General features: G+C 41.8%; 2 protein-coding genes across 4 annotated transcripts in view; both read right to left on the bottom strand.

The window, feature by feature from the left end:
* TFG (trafficking from ER to golgi regulator) overlaps positions 1 to 660 on the bottom strand; it is a 34,203-nt gene extending 33,543 nt beyond the window's left edge. For 2 of the 3 annotated variants that reach the window (XM_054044937.1, XM_054044946.1), the window contains exon 1: positions 502 to 660. The gene's annotated coding sequence lies outside the window, so the exon portion shown is untranslated. The remainder of the gene's footprint in view (positions 1 to 501) is intronic. The other variant, XM_054044929.1, reaches the window with a different exon arrangement.
* Positions 661 to 4,002: 3,342 nt separating this feature from the next.
* ADGRG7 (adhesion G protein-coupled receptor G7) overlaps positions 4,003 to 22,736 on the bottom strand; it is a 55,401-nt gene continuing 36,667 nt past the window's right edge. Inside the window, exons 10-16 of the mRNA XM_054016409.1 lie at positions 21,707 to 21,859; positions 18,991 to 19,103; positions 16,970 to 17,298; positions 15,653 to 15,734; positions 14,290 to 14,451; positions 8,447 to 8,603; positions 4,003 to 4,823 (exon numbers count right to left, since the gene is read on the bottom strand). Coding sequence (XP_053872384.1) covers positions 4,590 to 4,823; positions 8,447 to 8,603; positions 14,290 to 14,451; positions 15,653 to 15,734; positions 16,970 to 17,298; positions 18,991 to 19,103; positions 21,707 to 21,859 — 1,230 coding nt within the window. The 3' untranslated portion in view covers positions 4,003 to 4,589. The remainder of the gene's footprint in view (positions 4,824 to 8,446; positions 8,604 to 14,289; positions 14,452 to 15,652; positions 15,735 to 16,969; positions 17,299 to 18,990; positions 19,104 to 21,706; positions 21,860 to 22,736) is intronic.

The following is a 22,736-nucleotide window of genomic DNA, read 5'->3' as shown; positions in this document are numbered from 1 at the left end:
TTTTTTGCAACCCTCAGTGAGGTAGCTGGGTTGATCTAATTTTTAAGTGTAGATCAGGCCTAAGAGTGCCTGATTCTGAATGAGCGTGAAGTACTGGATCAGACCAGACAGGAATACAGCGCTCTACTCCCGTGTAGACAGGCCCTAAGAACGGGGCCAGCCCCACAGCTGCTCCTGGGCTCTGGAGAAGTAAAACTGACCAGATGCACGGGAACTTCGCAGAGATTTGAGGGGGGGGGGGCGCAGTTGGCTCCTCTTTCCCCTCCTCCAGCGGGCCTGATCCCAGGAGCAGCAGCCAAGGCCATTCACCCCGGAGCGCTACTTCGGGCTGTGCTGGGGGCTCCCGGCGGGGGAGGGGCCGAGTCCCCGGGGGATAGTTCACAGGGGTCTCTCTCCCCCCCCCCGACCCCATGGGGGAGGGGCCCGAGCCGCGTCCCCTCGCGCGCCCCCGCCCCCATTCAGCCCGGGCGGCGCCGGCTCGCCCCGCTCCCCGCCGCTTACTCCGGCTTCTCCTCCGCGTGCGGTGGCACGTGCGTGGAGGCCGCGGCTCCGTCCCGCCCGATCCCGATCCCGCTGCCGCCGCCCGTACGTGGCAGGGGAGAAAGGGCTGGATCTCCGCTGGTGCCACTGCCGGGCCGTCGCGCAGGCGCACTCGCCCCGACGGAAGCTGATGGCGGCCGAACGGCGCGCGCGCGCACTGATAGAGCGAAGCGCCGGAGCAGGCCAGACCAGACGAAGGACGCCGCGCGTGCGCAGTCTGTGATCTAAGGCTCCCATTCACATAAGAGCCGGCCTTAGCTTTACGCATGCGCTGGTACGGCGACGGCTAGGGCAGGAGTGCGCATGCCTGGTAAGAAAACCCCGCCGCCGCCGCCAGTCGAAGCTGCGGCGTCCCTTAAGCAGAGCGAACAATGCCGGGTTCCACGCATGCGCCGCACCAGCTGCCACAGGGGCGGTGTTTGTGTAGCAAGGGAAGTGTTCCATAGCACTGATTGTGCCACTTAAACTTGTTCTTCATAATAATTTTAAAAACAATACTAGCTGCCTATTTAATTTTAAAAACAGCAAAAAATATCCACCTCCCTTTCCATTTCTTATAAGGAGTCTTGAAGTTTAAATCTCCTCAGTGTGATAGATATGCTTGCTTTGATCTGCTTAGCTCTTGGAAGTCCAGGGCTCTGGGCTACTGGCCCCATGCCGGGGTCCCTAGGAACAGCTCTGTCTGCCATTAGGGAATTTTTTCCAGAGAACCCCCTGTAACATTTTGTGAACCCCCAGGGGTTCACAAACCCCAGTTTGGGAACCACTGCTCTAGTGCCATGGAGCAGACTCAAGCACCTGCTACAGCAACAGAAGTTTTAGAGACAGTAGCAAGAAGAATTCTTCTGTCAACCTAGCTGCATCTACAGTGGGGGTTAGGTTGACTTAAATAAAGGCGCTCAGGGTGTGAAATTTTTCACAGCCTTGTGCTATGTAACTAGGTTGAGGTGTAGACCAGACCAGCTCTCAGCAGGGTCTAACAGTAAAACCCTAGTAGCAGAGTAGTAGGGAGCCACTGGGACTGCAAGTCACTTAGATTGAAATGGGGAGGAAGTAGAAAAGGTGTTTAAAAAATAAGTTAAATTTGCTATAGGTTTTCAATTCTAAATGTTACTTAATAAGAGAAGATTGGTAGTCCAGATGGCTTCCCCTGAAAAAATGTTAGAAAATATAGATTTCCAATACCAAACATAGGTCACACCTCTTCTGTTGTTCAACACCACCAGACGCACATACACACTCGCTCTCTTCTAGTCAGACTCACTCCCTCCCTCATTTTTCATACCTTTGGTCAGATCATTCAGCCCTTCCCCGCAAACTGGTGGCTTTTATGGATGCAGCACTTCCTGTTAGTTTCCAGCAAGAAACTTTACCTCTTTAACATCCACAGTGTAGAGAATATCAAAGTTCAGCACCATTAGTAAGATCACTGTGTTCCACGTGTAGATAAGAGTTGAACTATTGCGCTTAAACACACGCTGCTAAGAAAAGATTTTTAAAAAGAATAAACTTTGGGTTCAAAAACATTGACCCCCCGCCATCTTTCAGGGAGTTGAAAATGGTTATTGTGCTACTGTGAGGAGGGTCCAAAGAGTTCAATACAAATTGTTGCAATACTTCATTCAACGCTGCAGGTCTCTAGCTACAATGTGTCCAGTATGCATCAATACCAAAGCCAATACCTTGAACAGAAGGAATCATGCCAATTCTTTTGGGGTTTTTTGTTAATTTTTGAGGTCTATAAAGAGAGGGAAATTATTTGTATATTTAAGTAATCTAATCTCAAATGTACAATACAAAATTTATCTGATGTCATTCTATAGAATAACTACACTTTTGTCCAAAAAAAGTGAAATAAATTTGAACAAAGCTTGAGCGGTATTTTACACTCATCATAAAGACCAATCACCACTTTATGAGTGTGCTTTACATGGCTTTCAGTAAAAACAAATATTTTCTGCAATAATAATAATAATTTGCTGTACAGAGCACCCTTCTTCCAATGCTATCAAAGAGATTTACAACACTAGGTATTAAGGACCTCCTTTTACAGTTGGGGAAACATATATACAGAAAATTTAAGTGTCTTGTCCATAGGGAGTGTGATAGAGTGTATGCATGATAGTACAATGTGGACAACTACCTTGCAGTTTAAGTGCTCCTCACCACCTTCCTCCTAGTAGTGATAGTGGGTTCCAGTTTCATATCTGACATAACTGCTTTTGTTTAAAGAATCCCCAATCTAAAGGAGATGTCTACCTTCTCCCTCCCACCAAGACTATGGTTTTCTGAAGGCTGGAGAGGTTTTCAGGCCAAAAGACCCCTCTCTTTGTTATTGGCTGAGCTCTATTTCAGAATTTTCTGTCACAGGATGTGTACAGGTGTATGGTCTTTTGTCATTATACAAACTAAAAAACTATTTCCCCATGCTAATTTTCCCCTACTGTTACTCACACCTTCTTGTCAACTGTTTGAAATGGGCCATCCTGATTATCACTACAAAAGTTCTTTTTCTCCTGCTGATAATAGCCCACCTTAATTGATTAGTCTATTACAGTTGGTATGGCAACCCCCATTTTTTCATGTTCTCTGTATATATATATCTTCCTACTGTATTTTCCACTGCATGCATCTGATGAAGTGGGTTTTAGCCCACGAAAGCTTATGCCCAAATAAATTTGTTAGTCTCTAAGGTACCACAAGTACTCCTCGTTCTTTTTGCTGATATAAACAAACACAGCTACCACTCTGAAACCAGTCTTTTTAAAGACTTCCATCAAGGCATGGTTCTGTGTATCCACAAAGGTTATCCACCAAGGTTCAGATCATCATATTGGATCAAGACTGCTATCCTATACAAGGCAGCTTGGGAGTTTGCAAACCATGCCATCATGTTTGTTTCACTTTAGTTTGATTAAAAACCAAGAGGGAAGGGGGGAGAAATGTACAAATTGTTTAAGGTCAGACTTCTATTTAACCTTTAACACAAGCATTCTTTTGTTAACACCAGAAATGGCTAATCATACCAATGTTCTATATCAGGGTCTGTTGAATCAGGCAAAGATATTCTCTTTTTATCCAGGAACTATCTATTTCTCACAGACTTCCCCCAACACACTGTATAGGATTGGAGGGTCAATATTATTATCAACCCCATTTTACAGATAAGGAACTGACTATAGCACAGCTGAGTTTTTCTCAAGGCCACAGAGTGAGTCAGTGTCAGAGCTAGGATTAGAACACTGGAGCTCCTGGCCCCCAATCCTCTGCTCAAGTTACTAGACTAGACAATGCTTCTTTCCTAAAGAATAATCTGCAGTTCATGTTGTCCCCATTCTTGACTTCAACATCCAGACACTTCTCCCCAGGACCCTTTGACATCATCTGCTTCTTCTCATTTGATTTTAAGTTTCTTCCATTATAAACTGACCATATTACATACTCACAACAAATAGCAATAGCTCCATCACACTGATTTATTTGTTCATTCTACCACATGGAGTCAGACATCATTTTATAGCATTTATAGCAGCAGTTTATCCTAAACAGCTTCTAGCAAGGAAGCTCAATAGGCAACTCTAAAATAAAGATCTTTTTCTAAAAGACAGTCAAATAGTGATTTAGAATATGGAAACAGAGCTAATAAGAACTCTACTGTTTATTTATTTATTTATTTTTGCTTATGTTCTTTAGTTAAACAGGAATTACTTATGAAAGGGAAAAGAGGACTACCTTTGGACAGAGCATATTAGATAGGCCAGGAATAGATATATCTGGGAGAACAGACAGACATGACTAAGTCAGACAGATGCCCTTCTATTTTGTGCAATATTGTAATGACCTTCAACTTCCCTTGTAAGAACTTAGTTGTGTACAATTAAAGTGCCACATATAAGCTCTGCACAGCTGTTATCCTGCCTTACATTTTTGGGAGCTGTCCTACTGTCTTCTGATCTGTGCCCAGCATTGTTCCAAGAGTGGTGGTCATGTCACTCAAAACACCAATGATCTCTATCTAGAACAAACTCAGAAAGCTGTGATTTTACATTTTAATTCTTCGTAGGTGTCTGATCATTGCTGGAAAAGGAGGTTTCCTCTGAAAAGGTCTCAGATGGTTTGAAGTTCTCATATGTGTGTTTTTTATAACGGAATTTTAAAAGATAATAAGTCTTTGAATGCAGGGAAATCGGTATATCTGGTAGTGAGACATAGGAAAACAGCTCAGTAACCTTTTTCTTGAAGATTGGTGATCTGAAAGTGTATAGAATACAGATCTGAAGTCCCTGTGGGTTAAATGAAAGCTCAGAGTTAATCAGAGTAATGAAATGAAATGAAAGCTTAGAATAAAATTGACCATCTTTTTGATGTGACTTGAAGAATAATTGCAATGATGATAATACCTATTCCTTATATAGCACTTTTCATCGATAGATCTTAAAGCACTTCATAATCTTCCGTGTATTTATCCTCTCAACATCCCTGTAAGGTAGGGAAGTGCTATTACCCTTATTTAGGATGAGATGTCCCGATTTTATAGGGACAGTCCTGATATTCAGGGCTTTTTCTTATATTGGCGCCTATTACTCCCCACCCCCGTCCTGATTTTTCATACTTTCTATCTGGTCACCCTACTCTTACTTTACAGGTGGGGAAGAGAGACTAAGTGATTTGCCCATAGTCACATAAGAAGTCTGTGACAGAAGAGAGAATTGAACCTGGATCTCCCAAGTCCTAGACTAGTCCCCTAACCACTATAATTATTAACCATAACATTAATGTCTTGAAATACGGAGTGGTATTACAAGAATGCTGTATGTATTTGTCAGTATTGCCCTCTACTGGATGCCCTCTACAGTATTGCCCTCCACTGCTTAAGTATGTGTTATATAAGACCCTATACTATAGGTAAAAGAGAGTTTCCTTGGAATACTACAACATAGGATGGCACCAGATAGGACAGTCTACATCAGTCATTAGTTAAAACTAGAGGTAGACAGGACTTTAAAATTTTAAGCCATTGCAAAAACATATCACATCTTCGGGATTCATCCCTCTGGGTTATGTCAACTCTACCACTTTACTTTCAATCATTTTTACTTAGGCGCAGTCTACATTTAAAAATGTTGCTGGTATAGCAGTATTGGAAAACCCTCCTAGTGTAGACACAGCTTATACTAGCAAAAAAGGGCTTTTGCCAATATAGCTTATACTACTGTACTCCCCTGAGCAAAATAAGCTATACTGGCAAAAGCACTTTTATGCTGCCATAATGAGGGTTTTTGCGGGTATAGAAATGTTGTAAAAACCCCACATTCCTAGCTAACATTGCTATACCTGCAAAAATTTCTAGTGTAGACCTCGCCTTAGATTGTAAGATCTTCAGTGCAAGGAAGGATAGTCTCACTGTTATGTGTTTGTACAATGTCTATCACAATAGGACCCTGATTCAGGATTGGCTTCCCTAGCCACTATTGTAATATAAATGATGATAATAATAATAATATCTATCTGCCATACAGTCAATAGTTGCTTTCAGGGAAACTGCTCTCACAGACAGCAGAACCATTGAAACAGATGGGTTAGACCAAGGGTGGCCAACCTGAGCCTGAGAGGGAGCCAGAATTTACCAATGTACATTGCCAAAGAGCCACAGTAATACATCAGTAGCCCTCCCACCCCAGCTCCTAGCACCTCCCACCCACCGGCAGCCCCGGCAATCAGCACCTCCCCATCCCTCCCTGTACCTCCCAATCAGCTGTTTTGTGGTGTGCAGGAGGCTCTGGTGGGGAGGGGAAGGAGTGAGGGCACGGCAGGCTCAGGGGAGGTGGTAGGAAAGGGTGGAGTGGGGGCAGGGCCTGCGGAAGAGCCAGGGGTTGAGCAGTGAGCACCCCCCGGCACATTGGAAAGTTGGCGCCTGTAGCTCCAGCCCCAGAGTCGGTGCCTATATAAGGAGCCGCATATTAACTTCTGAAGAGCTGCATGTGGCTCCGGAGCCACAGGTTGGCCACCCCTGGGCTAGACAGTTGACTGCATGGTTTAAAAATGAACTCAACTCCAGTGGAAAGGGGTGTGATGTTTTATTTTTAATTATTCTAAAATAAATAATTTTTTTAATGCTTAGAAACTAAACATCTGAGGGAAATTTTAATGAATAGTTTCTGCAGACTGTTGTGTGCTTTTCAAGAGTCAGATGGTGGGGGGGCGGGAAATGGTGGAACTTCCAAGCTCTGGCCACAAAGTAAGCCTAGCCCATGGGAGTCAGCAGAATGAGAAACAGCTCATGCTAGATTGTGCTGATGTTCAAGTTGTGATCACGTGTGCCATTTGGCTCCACTGGGTCCCTGGAGCTAGACTCTCTCTCACTGGAGCTTAAATACATATGGGCTATCATAGGTTCCTTCTTGACTGAGGAAAAAAATGTGGTGACTTCTTCCAAACGCCATCTCACTTGTGGCACCAAAAATGAGACTTAATTCATAGTAAATTGTGCAGATCTGTGACAATTTCCTCTCCTTTCTTCCATGAAGAATGAAATCGTTAATAAGGGCTTTTCTACTTTGGGAAATTTACTGGAATAAGTGTGTCCACATAAGGAATTATACCAATATAAATATAGTGCTTTTAATTCACACACCATACATACCTTATACTTAAGGGTGAGAGTCTGTCACGGAGGTCACAGAAGTCATGGATTCTGTGATTTTTCTGGAACCTACGTGACTTTTGTACTTGAAGCAGCTGGTGTGGCTGGCCCCAAGAGCCACTGAAGCAGCAGCGGTCCCAGGGGCCGCCCTGGAGGCTGTCAGAGCAGCGGTCCCCAGGGGCCTCAGAGCAGCGGATGGCAGGGGCAGTCAGCCCCCACTGCCGGAGCATGGGCCAGCCACTGGCCCCCATAGCATCGGTACCCCAGGAGCAGCTAAGATTTAATGAGGGACATTTATAGTAAAAGTCATGGACAGGCCAGAGCCATGAATTTTTGTTTATTGCCCATGACCTGTCCATGACTTTTACCTAAAAATACCCATGACTAAATCTTAGCCTTACTTATACTGGTATAACTTCCTATGAAGACAAACCTCCACCCCCCCCCCTTTTTTTTTTTTTAATTAAGTCAGAGATTTTGGAGGAAAAAAATAGAAGTGCCATTATGCCAGCTGTTTCCAAGCTCTGTTGATTTTTAGGTTTCAAAAAATTACTCTCATGCTTATACAGTATCCGGGGTACTTTTTAAATAAAGACTTTGGGGATCCAATACTGTTGAATGTTGAGCACTCTCAATTTCCATTGAAATTAATAGGAATTTAAATATTCTGCACTACTTTGGATCAAGCCCTTAGTAACCACACTTATTACCTGTGCAAAAATACAGGTTTCACCTATGTCTGCTAAACAATATTTTGGAGACTATACAATGGTGTAGTATGCTATGCTGTAAAGTTTAAAGCCAAAAGTCCAGCATGACCACATTGCTCATGAGTGATAGAGATGCATGTGCTTTTCTCTAGGGCTTTGTCCAGTCTAGTTTTAAAGATTCTAAACCAATGGAAATTTCACAACTTCCCTTGGCTGACATTTCCACAGCTAATTAAGTTTTTCCTAATATTCACTCTCACAATCCCTTTTTGTATGGTCTGGTACAAAGAGAAGCCACTACATATGGACAAGTCTTTTCAGTGATGACCTTACACGTCCTACAGAATAAAATAGCACATTAGCTAGTAATACCAGAAGAGTTTTATGAATAATATATGTCAACTCACAGCCATTTTTAAACAAAGATTCTGAATTTCTGTATGAAGCAACATGGTTTTCCAACAATTTACTACGATACTGGATTATGGAGGGAAAAGAGATGCATTTTTTTCAATGTCTCATTCATCAGTATTGAAACAGCTACATACTGTACCTGGGTGGCATTGAAAATACAGAACAAAATGCTGAAGACAATATTTGTTGCCTCTTGATTTATTAGCATCATATAGCCCAGGACCCAGGTGATTCCAAGCACTACAGCTATAGATAAAGTGCCAAATATCTTCGTTGTGAATGATTTCTTTTTATTGCTAGAGGAGAAAAAAAAGTAACATTCCCAAGTGTTAAAAAATGTATGGATAAAACAACTCATTGTCTTGGTTCATTCAACCATTTTATTTAGTGTCCTGCATTTAAGGATTATTCGGTGGTAATCTAGGCTATGTCCAGAACAGAGAGAATTCAACTGAGCAGGTCAAAAGGGATATCTCCCTACACTGCTCTGAAGCACTAATAAGAATAGCATCGGAACGATTACTGCTGGAGGTACTTTGCCTTACTAGATACAGAGAGAGAAAAAGCTGCCAATGCAGCAGAAAGCAGGGAGGAATAATAAAATAAAATAAAATAAAATAAAATAAAAAATAAACTATTATTGTTTAAAACTATTAGAAATGGGACTAAATTAGGAGAATTCTTCTTTTGATTCAAATTTCAGCTCTGAATCCCAACTTCTCCCAAGTCTGAGGATATTTCATTATCAGGGTGTTTTGGGTTTGGATTCATCTCTAAAAATTATGGAGGGGGGGAATTAAAACAATGGTGTAAACATTTGTTGAAGGCAACACTTTTCCAGGTTAAATAAAAGTAACAGTTCTCTTTCCAACTGACATAAATGCATATTCTCTTTTAGTAACTGTGAATCTGACTTTCCAATATAACATCATTTGCCATGAGAATAACAGTGACATCCAAATTCAGCATTATATATTACAGTCAACATATTGAAATCTGGCTATGTAAAATCAGACATTTTTAGACTTCTAAATAAGTGGCCTGGTTTTAGACTCCTGGGGTGATAAGCACTCATAATTCTCAATGGGCTGTGACAGTGGCTTTGATTCTTTTCCCACGTATACTGATGTAAGTCAGGAATTAATCCATTGAGATCAGTGGAGTACCACTCAAAAAAAACTAGTTTAAAGGATGATCCAAAGCCCACTGAAGTCAATGAAATGGCTCCCTTTGGATCAGGCCCAGTGCACTTTGAGGAGAATTGAGCCCAAAACATGTTAAAGTGCCTAACTTTTGCAACCTAAGTTTAGGGTGACAGGACAGCAAGTGTGAAAAATCGGGACGGGGTGGGGGGTAATAGGAGCCTATATAAGAAAAAGACCCAAAAATCGGAACTGTCCCTATAAAATCAGGACATCTGGTCACCCTACCCAAGTTTGAACATTTCAGCCTCATGAACATCGAAGGAAAAGGGCTGTAAAGGAGGAAAGTCATGCTCAAAATCATCAGTGAACATTTTTTAAAAGGGCAAGAAAAATTATGAAAGACACCAGGTCTCACCACTTGAGACCAAGAATCAGATTTTCCAAGGGCAAAGTCTACTGCTGCCAAAAAGAGAGACAGGGCGAAATTCTTCTCTCAGCTTGTACCAGTGTAACACAGAGCAGAATTTGGCCCACTATGTTAAGTCAATGAGATAGAAGTCTAAATAATAAGATGGGTGAACTAGAGTGCCTTGTGATAAAGGAGGATATTGATATAATAGACATCACAGAAACCTGGTGGACTGAGAGCAATCAATGGGACACAATCATTCCGGGGTACAAAATATATTGGAAGGATAGAATAGGTCGTGCGGGGGGCAAGAGGGGGGGAGTGGAACTATATGTGAAAGAAAATGTAGAATCAAATGAAGTAAAAATCTTAAGTGAATCCACATGTTCCATAGAATCTCTATGGATAGAAATTTCATGCTCTAATAAGAATAAAACATTAGGGATCTACTATCGACCACCTGACCAGGACAGTGATAGTGATGATGAAATGCTAAGGGAAATTAGAGAGGCTATCAAAATTAAGAACTCAATAATAGTGGGAGATTTCAACTATCCCCATATTGACTGGGAACATTTAACTTCAGGACGAAATGCAGAGATAAAATTTCTTGATACTTTAAATGACTGCTTCATCAAGCAGCTGGTACGGGAACCCACAAGGGGAGAGGCAACTCTAGATTTAGTCCTGAGTGGAGCGCAGGAGCTGGTCCAAGAGGTAACTATAACAGGACTGCTTGGAAATAGTGACCATAATACAATAGCATTCAACATCCCTGTGGTGGGAAGAACATCTCAACAGCCCAACACTGTGGCATTTAATTTCAAAGGGGGGAACTATACAAAAATGAGGAGGTTAGTTAAACAGAAGTTAAAAGGTACAATGACTAAAGTGAAATCCCTGCAAGCTGCATGGATGCTTTTTAAAGACACCATAATAGAGGCCCAACTTCAATGCATACCCCAAATTAAGAAACTCAGTAAAAGAACTAAAAAAGAGCCACCATGGCTTAACAACCATGTAAAAGAAGCAGTGAGAGATAAAAAGACCTCCTTTAAAAAGTGGAAGTCAAATCCTAGTGAGGCAAATAGAAAGGAGCATAAACACTGCCAAATTAAGTGCAAGAATGTAATAAGAAAAGCCAAAGAGGAGTTTGAAGAACGGTTAGCCAAAAATTCCAAAGGTAATAACAAAATGTTTTTTAAGTACATCAGAAGAAGGAAGCCTGCTAAACAACCAGTGGGGCCCCTTGATGATCAAGATACAAAAGGAGCGCTTAAAGACGATAAAGTCATTGCAGAGAAACTAAATGGATTCTTTGCTTCAGTCTTCATGGCTGAGGACGTTAGGGAGATTCCCAAACCTGAGCCGGCTTTCGTAGGTGACAAATCTGAGGAACTGTCACAGATTGAAGTGTCACTAGAGGAGGTTTTGGAATTAATTGATAAACTTAACAGTAACAAGTCACCGGGACCAGATGGCATTCACCCAAGAGTTCTGAAAGAACTCAAATGTGAACTCAAACTATTAACTATGGTTTGTAACCTGTCCTTTAAATCGGCTTCTGTACCCAATGACCGGAAGTTAGCTAATGTAACGCCAATATTTAAAAAGGGCTCTAGAGGTGATCCCAGCAATTACAGACAGGTAAATCTAATGTCAGTACCGGGCAAATTAGTCGAAAAAATAGTTAAGAATAAAATTGTCAGACACATAGAAAAACATAAACTGTTGAGCAATAGTCAACATGTTTTCTGTAAAGGGAAATCGTGTCTTACTAATCTATTAGAGTTCTTTGAAGGGGTCAACAAACATGTGGACAAGGGGGATCCAGTGGACATAGTGTACTTAGATTTCCAGAAAGTCTTTGATAAGGTCCCTCACCAAAGGCTCTTACGTAAATTAAGCTGTCATGGGATAAAAGGGAAGGTCCTTTCATGGATTGAGAACTGGTTAAAAGACAGGGAACAAAGAATAGGAATTAATGGTAAATTCTCAGAATGGAGAGGGGTAACTAGTGGTGTTCCCCAAGGGTCAGTCCTCAGACCGATCCTATTCAACTTATTCATAAATGATCTGGAGAAAGGGGTAAACAGTGAGGTGGCAAAGTTTGCAGATGATACTAAACTGCTAAAGATAGTTAAGACCAAAGCAGACTGTGAAGAACTTCAAAAAGATCTCACAAAACCAAGTGACTGGGCAACAAAATGGCAAATTAAATTTAATGTGGATAAATGTAAAGTAATGAACATTGGAAAAAATAACCCCAACTATACATACAATATGATGGGGGCTAATTTAGCTACAACAAGTCAGGAAAAAGATCTTGGAGTCATCGTGGATAGTCCTCTGAAGATGTCCACGCAGTGTGCAGAGGCGGTCAAAAAAGCAAACAGGATGTTAAGAATCATTAAAAAGGGGATAGAGAATAAGACTGAGAATATATTATTGCCCTTATATAAATTGATGGTTCGCCCACATCTCGAATACTGCATACAGATGTGGTCTCCTCATCTCAAAAAAGATATACTGGCACTAGAAAAGGTTCAGAAAAGGGCAACTATAATGATTAGGGGTTTGGAACGCGTCCCATATGAGGCGAGATTAAAGAGGCTAGGACTCTTCAGCTTGGAAAAGAGGAGACTAAGGGGGGATATGATAGAGGTATATAAAATCATGAGTGATGTGGAGAAAGTGGATAAGGAAAAGTTATTTACTTATACGGTCTTGCATGATATTCTTATCGATAAACTAGGCAAATACAATTTAGAGGTGGCTACTATAAGGTGGGTGCATAACTGGCTGGATAACCGTACTCAGAGAGTTGTTATTCATGGTTCCCAATCCTGCTGGAAAGGCATAACGAGTGGGGTACCGCAGGGGTCTGTTTTGGGACCAGCTCTGTTCAATATCTACATCAACGACTTAGATATTGGCATAGAAAGTATGCTTATTAAGTTTGCGGATGATACCAAACTGGGAGGGATTGATACCAAACTGGGAGGGATTTGGAGGACAGGGTCATAATTCAAAATGATCTGGACAAATTGGAGAAATGGTCTGAGTTAAACAGGATGAAGTTTAACAAAGACAAATGCAAAGTGCTCCACTTAGGAAGAAAAAAATCAGTTTCACACATACAGAATGGGAAGAGACTGTCTAGGAAGGAGTACGGCAGAAAGGGATCTAGGGGTTAAGTGGACCACAAGCTAAATATGAGTCAACAGTGTGATGCTGTTGCAAAAAAAGCAAACATGATTCTGGGATGTATTAACAGGTGTGGTGTGAGCAAGACACAAGAAGTCATTCTTCTGCTCTACTCTGCTCTGGTTAGGCCTCAGCTGGAGTATTGTGTCCAGTTCTGGGCACAGCATTTCAAAAAAGATGTGGAGAAATTGGAAAGGGTCCAGAGAAGAGCAACAAGAATGATTAAAGGTCTTGAGAACATGACCTGTGAAGGAAGGCTGAAAGAATTGGGTTTGTTTAGTTTGGAAAAGAGAAGACTGAGAAGGGACATGATAGCAGTTTTCAGGTATTTAAAAGGGTGTCATAAGGAGGAGGGAGAAAACTTGTTCACCTTAGCCTCTAAGGATAGAACAAGAAGCAATGGGTTTAAACTGCAGCAAGGGAGGTCTAGGTTGGACATTAGGAAAAAGTTCTTAACTGTCAGGGTGGTTAAACACTGGAATAAATTGCCTAGGGAGGTTGTGGAATCTCCATCTCTGGAGATATTTAAGAGTAGATAAATGTCTATCAGGGATGGGCTAGACAGTATTTGGTCCTGCCATGCGGGCAGGGGACTGGACTCGATGACCTCCCGAGGTCCCTTCCAGTCCTAGAATCTATGAATCTATGAATCTATTCCCATAATACAAGGACTAGGGGTCACCAAATGAAATTAATAGGCAGCAAGTTTAAAACAAATAAAAGGAAGTTCTTCTTCACACAGCGCACAGTCAACTTGTGGAACTCTTTACCTGAGGAGGTTGTGAAGGCTAGGACTATAACAGCGTTTAAAAGAGAACTGGATAAATTCATGGTGGTTAAGTCCATTAATGGCTATTAGCCAGGATGGGTAAGGAATGGTATCCCTAGCCTCTGTTTGTCAGAGGGTGGAGATGGATGGCAGGAGAGAGATCACTTGATCATTACCTGTTAGGTTCACTCCCTCTGGGGCACCTGGCATTGGCCACTGTCGGTAGACAGGATACTGGGCTAGATGGACTTTTGGTCTGACCCAGTACGGCCGTTCTTATGTTCTTATGTTCTTATAGTGAGGGCTATTGAACTCTGTGATATTCTAGTTTCTTTGAAAATATATATTTTTTTAAATGAAAGAGCCTTTTGTCAAACGTTTGAGTCCATGTCATATGAGAGAAAACATATATTCATATTCTAAATGCTCTGAATTCTCTTTCACCCCCTCACCTTGTCAGATTTGTGTTCTCCTTCCACATAACAAAGACAGTGATCTTGACAAAGATGATAATGTTAAACAGAAGGATGACTGCCACTACCAAAAGGAATGCCCCTATCATGGGCTTTTTTATGCTCACTTCCCCTTTGTCATCCAGGACTGCAAGCCAGCAACTTAAACATAAAGAGAGACCATTTCAACAGATTTGGCAGACATATTATAAATGCATAACCATAACATAATACACCACCTTTCATCCTGAAGGATCCCAGAGGACTTTATAGACATCACTCACCCACTAGTGAAACGCAGCCATATCTAGAATTGGGCACTGTAGACATTCAGCACTAATAAAGCTATTTTTAATTTTTTTTCTCCCCAGGAGAAGTGAAGAATATGTTAGCAAACTGAATCTGCACAGGAGAATTTGGGGAAGACAGAATGTAATTATCCAAACTGGAATCTGACCAGGACATGGGAGTTTATTAATTATTAATTATTATTATTATGTCTGTATTAGAATAGAGCCTCGGAACCCTCAGTCAAGGATCAGAGAGCCCCACTGTACTTGGGATTGTACAAACATGTAGTATAAAGACAGCCCTTGCCCCAGAAAGTTTACAATCTATGTTCATGGCAAGATGAAAGGGGCAGCAGCTGAAACAGATAAGTGGGGCCAAGGAAGGGAGGAGGAGGTTGCAGTATAACTGTCGTGTTTTTGTTTAACAAACAGTAATCTCAGATAAGAACATTAATACTCCCTAAATCTTGAGGAAAAACACCATGGGATATTTAATGATCCAGGTGGAAAGGGTTTTGTTTTTACATCTCACTTGAAAGAATCTACCTCTGATTACATACTTACGGTCCACTAGAACCAATCACAGACCATGCCCAGCCCAGCATATTTTATAAAACAGCCGATTATGGTGTGGCTGCAGTCATATAGAAAGAAGGTACCAAATAATATAGGGTAATTGTGGACATTAGTGATGTAGGCCAAAATTTTAAAATCTACATGCCTAAATTTAAGCACTTAAATCCCTATTTAGGCACCTAAATAAGTGGCCTGAATTTCAAAGGGGCTGAGAGCATGCACAGTTGCCGCTGAAGTCAATGAGGAGTTGTGCCTGAGCATTCAAGGCAAATTTTGGCCAGTGCTTTAATTAGCATTTGTTAACAAAGGACCAAAGCCTGAAGTCCTTACTTAGGCAAAACTCCAGCTGAGTTTAACAGAAGTTTTGGGACTAAGGGGTTCAGGACTGGATTAATTAATTAGTTACAATTACTGCCATAGTAAATCCAGGGTAGTATTAATGTTGCTGCACATTAAAGATACAATAAAACAAGTGGTGTAATCATTCATTTACTTACAACTCTTCCTGTCGGTAGTTTAATTGCTTGCCCTCTCTATAGGTAGCTCCAAGTGTTATAGCAACCACTACAGCAGGCACTCCTAATAGACACAGAGAGAGATCGAGAGATCAGTAGTGTATTGTTTAATTACCTAGGTCTAGATCACCCCCTGCTGCAGAAATACCCAAATACCTGCCTGCTAAGACCCTCAAGGCTTGTTAAGGCCCATTTTCTATCTGTCCTGCACTCAGTTAAGGGGCAATAGTGGCCTTGAGGAAAAGGCAGGATTTGGGATTGAGTAGAGAAGTTATCTATGGGAAGCTCTGGGCCAAACCTTACTGAGTTTACCTGTGGAGCATCAGTTCCTGTGCCTAGAGGCTCCCCACATCCTGGCAGCAAAGCAAACTCCTCTGCTGTGCTGCAGTTGGCTCTCTTACAGCAACTGTGCAATCCTAGCCCCTTTTCACAATCTAGAACTATTTAGTAGATACCATGAGAAAGCTGTATCCCACATCAGCTGCATACTCAATGATGCAAAGACAACTAAGATATTCACGCACACTTTTAGAATACTGTACTGAATGAAGCTGAGTCCCAGAGACTCCTGTCTTATTCAGTGGGTACCCCCTGCCTTCCTCAGTTCTCCCAATAGTTCCCCTTAATCTTGCAGCATTGCTGCTTATTGCTATGCTCTGAAGATGTGCTAAATGTTTATTACAAAGTAGTACATAATAAATAATACAAGCCAATTTTTGCTTTTGGATGGATGAATGGCTCCTATTGAAATCAATGGGAATCTCACATACTCTTCCTAGGGCAGAATTTGACTCCAAGTATGCAATCATTTATCAGAAACAATTTTGTTTCAGGTGATACAATATTCTTGAAGCCCTTAGCTATTGCCAAAATTCTGGCTGCATGCAGCAGACGGGAGTTGCTGTGACAATGAACATGCCATGTATATCCTATAATTCTACTGATCTCCATGTTAATGCAGAGACAGCAGACTGAGCTGGTAAACTGCAGGTGAATCAGTAAAAGGACATTAGAAGTAACTGCAGCCGAAGAAGTGGGCTGTAGTCCACGAAAGCTTATGCTCTAATAAATTTGTTAGTCTCTAAGGTGCCACAAGTACTCCTGTTCTTCTTTTTGCGGATACAGACTAACACGGCTGCGACTCTGAAACCTGTAGGCTACCTGTTAAACCACATAGCGAACCCAAAGAAACTGACTGTATTTCATTTTCTGTCTATTGGATTAATATGTTTAAAGCTTACATTGAATGCACTACTTACATTTTGAAAAGCCCTCTGCATATGAGACTCTAATTCTTACCCCATCCAATTATTGACATGATTAAAGTGAAGTGTCCAGGAATGGGCCTCAGGGTTTTAACCAGCAGTAAGTACAAATGTGCAGAATTGAGCGCTGTCCACATAAATGTTGCCAACAAGAAATAGTGCAGCAAGACAGCTACAGCAGTACACGAGGCATTTTCAGGAGGATCTACCCGGTCTGAGTCCAGTACGGTGTTATTGGTGGAAACTGCAGTGTTATTCTTGGCATTTGAGTTGTCAATTCCAAAGATGAAGATGATGTTGAAAATCAGCATGGATGTGCAGAGACTCACCAACATCCAGGTAACTGAGAATTTTCGTGTTTTCCTATTGGTTGGTAAGCACCATACATATTTGAGAAAAAAGTAGCAAAGCGAGAAAAGAAATTATGATACATTTCCTCCTTTCCTGCATCTCTTAACATGTTAGAAGTCAGCTGGGAGTGTGCAACATTTTTTTAATACAAACCTTGGATTGACTGAGATTTACAATGCCAAAAAAAGGCAATAAACATTTGGCAAAGAGTTCTACATGACTTTTATTTTCACACCTATCTATCAAATTCACCTTGACTTCAGTGAGAACTGAGGGCACTCAACACCTTGCAGGACCAGGTCCTTAGTACAATATTTGGGACACATTTCCTTACTTTTCTGCTGCTTTTCAGGCTGGTTAGTCTCAGTGTAAGAGAGAGAAAACAGTGTAACAGAAATATTTCTAAACACTCTTAGAGGTCCAAGGAGCTGGGCACATCAACATATTTTATGAATGCACGTGAAAAACTCTCTCCTTCCTGGCATGGGTATAACTCCATTGACTTTGGTGGAATTACACCTGAACTACACTAGTGTAAGCAAGATCAGAACAACTCCTAGAAACAGACTTCGTCATTAACCTAAGAGAGCTGCCATTATGCGAGTTGGAGTTTAGCTATTGCCTGAGAAAAGATCACATGATATTAACTAATACACTGATGTCTCAGGGGAGTTTTATAGAAGCCGCTGCACATTTAGAGCAAAATACATCATTCCATCATGTATCAAAACACAATAGGTCAAAACCTGAGGTCTTTACTTAGTCTTTAATCAGGCAAAAGTTCTAGGGAAGTTAATGAGAGTTTTGCATTGAGTAAAGACTTCAAAATTTGGCCCATATGGACTGGAGTGTTAAGACTAAAGGTTTGAAAATATTATCTCCTGAATGCAGTGATACCTTAAAACCATCAGCTTCCAGAATTCTCTCTCAGTCTTTTTAATCCCGTAGAACCATCTTTCCTAATATAAATTTCTATCGTGCATCAGTCTCTGTATCTATCATACTATTGTCTATACAATGAAATGTCATTTGTTACTTTTGATTGTCTTAAAAATAATTAAGTAAAATTAGCCAAAACTGTACAGAATCCAAATGGACTCATACTGACACAGGGATATGATCCTTCAACGGGATCTGCACAGTCACCAAAGCCTGCTTCTGTGGATCCCTTTGAAGGATTGGGACATTAGGTAAAATTTTGTGAGTCAGAGCGGGTTGGTAGTACTCAGTATCTCATAGGAAGGGCTCAGTACTTCACAAATTGTGCCGTGAGATACTCTTCCGAACTCTGTGGTGTCACTTCTCTTTGAATCCAAAGTATTTTCAAATATAAGTTGTCATAATGACTTTTAGTAATTAATTTTACTGCATTGTTATCCTCATATTTAAAAAAAGGGAAATCACAACAGAGAAAGGTTACATGATTTGCTCAAGGTCACACAGCAAGATAGTGGCACAGAGAGGACAACCCAAGTCTCCTGACTTCCAGTCCTTTGCTCTAACCACTAGACAATACTGCTCCTTAGGCTTACAACATATTTAACATATTGTTGATACTGTGCAATAGTAAGATATTAAGAGTATCTATCTATATTATAAAGTGACTTCAGTCACTTTTTTCAGGCCATATTCAGAGCAGCATAATGTTAAATTAGCATAAAAATATTTTTGCAGATAATGTCTATTTTATGTCTTTTCTCTTACCTGGTGAGAATTTGAAACAGAATGGTAATAACCAGACCAGCAATGGAGAATCCACTACCAATGTTTGAGACAATCTCTAGAGGTTTTGCGTATTTGTAATTGATCTTGAAACTCTAGAAAATAATTTTTATTGATTATAAATAAAAAGTTATTCAGCTAGTTGGGTATGCATGTTGTGGGGGAGATAGTTTTCTCTCTAAAATTTATGTGGATGATTGGACATGGGAATAATAGTGTTTTTTTAATATTATGGCTACTACTAGCCACTGCCAAAATTTGCAGGTCACACAAAATTAGTCAAAACCAGAGAAGTTTTTCAGGAACTTCAGAGGAAGCTAACAATGCTAAGTGAATGTATAACGCAATGGCAGATGAAATTCATTGTTAAGAAATGCAATATACCCTGGAAGAAATAATTTGAACTACTCATATACAATTCTGGATTCTAAATTAATTGTGACCTGTAGGGAAAATTATCTGGGCAATATTATGGACAGCAAATCAAAACCTGTCTCTGTATAGTTATAGTAAAAGCAGCAAACAAAATGTTAGCATGTATAATGTCTGGTACAGACAGGCCCGCCAACAGCAATTCCGGGCCCCAGTGCAGAACAGTCAATGGGCCCCCACGCACGCACAAGCTGCGCCCGCGTTGATGCAGTCCGCCTGACATTTGGGCAGTGCTGTGCCTGCACTGACTGGTGCCCAGCAAGCTGCCGGCTGCATTGCTGGGCACGCTCTTCTGGCCCGGGCAGGGCTTTGACATGCCTACCCGGTAGGGTTGCCAACAATCTAACTGCGCAAACCCAAATACCTTTGCCCCGCCCCCTCTCCTGCCCCTTCCCTGAGACCTTGCCCCGTACCGCCCCTTCTGTGAGGCCCTGCCCCCTGCTCACTCCATCCCCCCTCCTTCCATCACTCATTGTCCCCCACCCTCACTCACTTTCACCAGGCTGGGGCGGGGGTTGGGGTGCAGGAGAGAGTGCGGGGTGCAGGCTCTGGGAGGGAGTTTGGGTGAGGGAGAGGGGACGGGCTCTGGGAGGGAGTTTGGGTGCGGGAGGGGGTGTTGGCTCTGGGAGGGAGTTTGGGTGCAGGAGGGGGTGCGGGATGTGGGCTCTGGGAGGGAGTTTGGGTGAGGGAGAGGGGACGGCTTGGGAGGGAGTTTGGGTGCTGGGCGGGGCGGGGGGTGGGCTATGGGAGGGAGTTTGGGTGTGGGAGGGGTGCATGGTGTGCATCCAAGGCTGGGGGAGAGGGTTTGGGTGCAGGAGAGGGTCGGGGGTCGGCTCTTACTTTGGGGGGCTCCCGAAAGGTACCAGCTCACCCCTCTGGCAGTGGCTCCTAGGCAGGAGGCCAAGGGGGTCTCCGCGCACCGTTGCCTGCAGGCACTGCCCCTGCAGCAATGGGAGCTGCAGAGTCGGCGCTCGGGGCGGAAGGAGCGCACGGAGACCCCCTCCCCAGGGGCTGCAGGGACGTGCTGGCCGTTTCCGGGAGCAGCTGCGGCATGGAGCAAGTGCAGCAGGAAGCCTGCCTTAGCCCCGCTGCGCTGCTGGTGGTGGCCGGGGGCCCCTGGGTCCTTTTAAATCCCCCGGGCCCCTGGACCATTGCCCCCTTTGTCCCCGCCCCCCCCACCCCCATCGGCAGGCCTGGGTACAGATAATATTGAAAATATTATAATGCCATTACATAATTCAAAGTTACACCCTTAGGTGCAAAACTGTTTTCATTTCTGGTCACTTTATCTCAGCAAGGATATAGTACATAAAGGCAATTGAGAGATGGGTGATGAAAATTATTAGAGGCATGGAAAGACTTGCCTATGAAGTAAGATTTAAAAGATTGGGGTAAAATTCTGGCCCTACTGAAAGTTGATCGCAAAACTCCCATTATTGACTTCCATGAGGCCAGGATTTCACCCTGGAACTGTTTTGTTTAGAGAAGATATGACAGAGATATATAAAATAATGAATGACACAGAGAAGCCATTAATTCCTGATTACTCTCTGGTTATTAAAACAAAGGGACATTCAATGAAACTAAGAGGCAACAAATTTAAAATGAATAAAATAAATATTTTTACCACACAAAAAAAATCAATCTATTGAACTCATTGATGCTAGATATAACCGAGGCTAAGAACTTAGTAGACTTCCCCAAAGGGTTAGACATTTATATGGATAATGAGAAAATTCAGTTATATAAGGTTGGAATTTTTTTTATATTTTAGAATGGAAATAAACCTTCATGCCTCAGGACATAATTCAGCCTCTAACGAAAAGTGGTTAGGAAGAAATTTCCCTTATGGAAGGTTATTCTGCAATTGTCAACTAAAAATTTTCTTGCACCTCCCTTTCATCTGGTATTGACCACTGTCAGGAACAAGATACTGGACTAGGTGAAACACTAGTCTGATATGTCAATCCCTATGCTCCCTCAAGCATTACTTCTCCCATGATATCTATAAGAAATTGGTCAACTAGCAATGTCTATATAAAGGGGAAGTTGGGGATAGCTGATCTTTTAAAAATCTTGATTGTATGGTTTTCTCTCCCTCCCCCACTCTTCTGTTGCTCCTCTTAGATTATTAGTTCTTTGGGGGCAGGGACTGCATCGTCCTGTATGTTTGGAACAGACCTTATACTTAGGTTCTGCTATTATAAAGCCACCAACAACAGAGAAGAAAAGACAAATGATTTGCTGTTAAAAAACAATGTCCTACCATTAATACAGCAAAACTAGTAGTGTGATTACACCTGCATCTCAATTCCGTTTTGTTTCCTTCTTTTGTGCAGCCTGTTGTGCTCCAGTCATTTGCACTGTAATCCCAAAAGACACATGCATAATCGTGCAGCAGCATTTCCGATGCATCATACTGTGGATTGGGAATACAAGAAGAAAAACTGGTAACAAACACTTTGCAAAGATACACCAATGAAACTGTGTTTGGCAAAGACAGTTCTTTCTGAAGGGAAAGCTGACACATATACTGGGACATTTGCAGAGTTTCCAGTCAACTTCGTGGGAGATCTTATGTTGAAGACAATTAAGCCTTATGAACTGACCATACACCTCAACTTTCCATTTGAGGGGTAAGAGGATAGTTCAGTCTCCATTTACATCATGGTTGAGACTGCCAACAAGCTGCCAATTTGCTGAAATTGTTTTGGTAATTATGATAGAAACACATGTCCAGTGGGAATTGGATAGAGGCCAGCTTGTTTCACATATGCCAAACAGCAATCATCAGATAAATGCTGCCAAAATGAATTGGGTTTGCACTACAACCAAGAGGTAGAAACTTCTGCATTCCACTGGCAATTCTAGTCCTCTCCTCCAAATGCGACTGTTTAATACTTTTAATAAATAAAGCATGCAATTTTACATTTGCATAACATCTGTAGAAATCTGCAATTAAAACATCCCTTTGCATTATTTGTGTATCATAGATGGACTTCAAATATATACAGAGGACTTTGAAATGCTCACATGAAAGAAAGTATTATGCAGCTGTATTGTAAAAACCAATCTGAAACTAAAGATAGGGTTTAATTCACTGTAATCAATATGAGTGATACTTATTTTCCAATCCACACAGTTTTATGATCTATCATAGTGAATCTTGATCCATCACATTAATGGGTTTGATCCTCCAAATCTTAGCCACATGATAAGAAAGGCTTGTAGGAAGAGGCCAAATGTTACCTTCCAGAAAAAACTTCATGTGACGTTGGCAGACAAGGTGCCAGCTC

The sequence above is a fragment of the Malaclemys terrapin genome, chromosome 1 (assembly GCF_027887155.1).
Source record: "Malaclemys terrapin pileata isolate rMalTer1 chromosome 1, rMalTer1.hap1, whole genome shotgun sequence".
In the NCBI taxonomy this organism is placed as follows: domain Eukaryota; kingdom Metazoa; phylum Chordata; order Testudines; family Emydidae; genus Malaclemys; species Malaclemys terrapin.
This window is presented reverse-complemented; position numbering and strand designations above follow the sequence as displayed.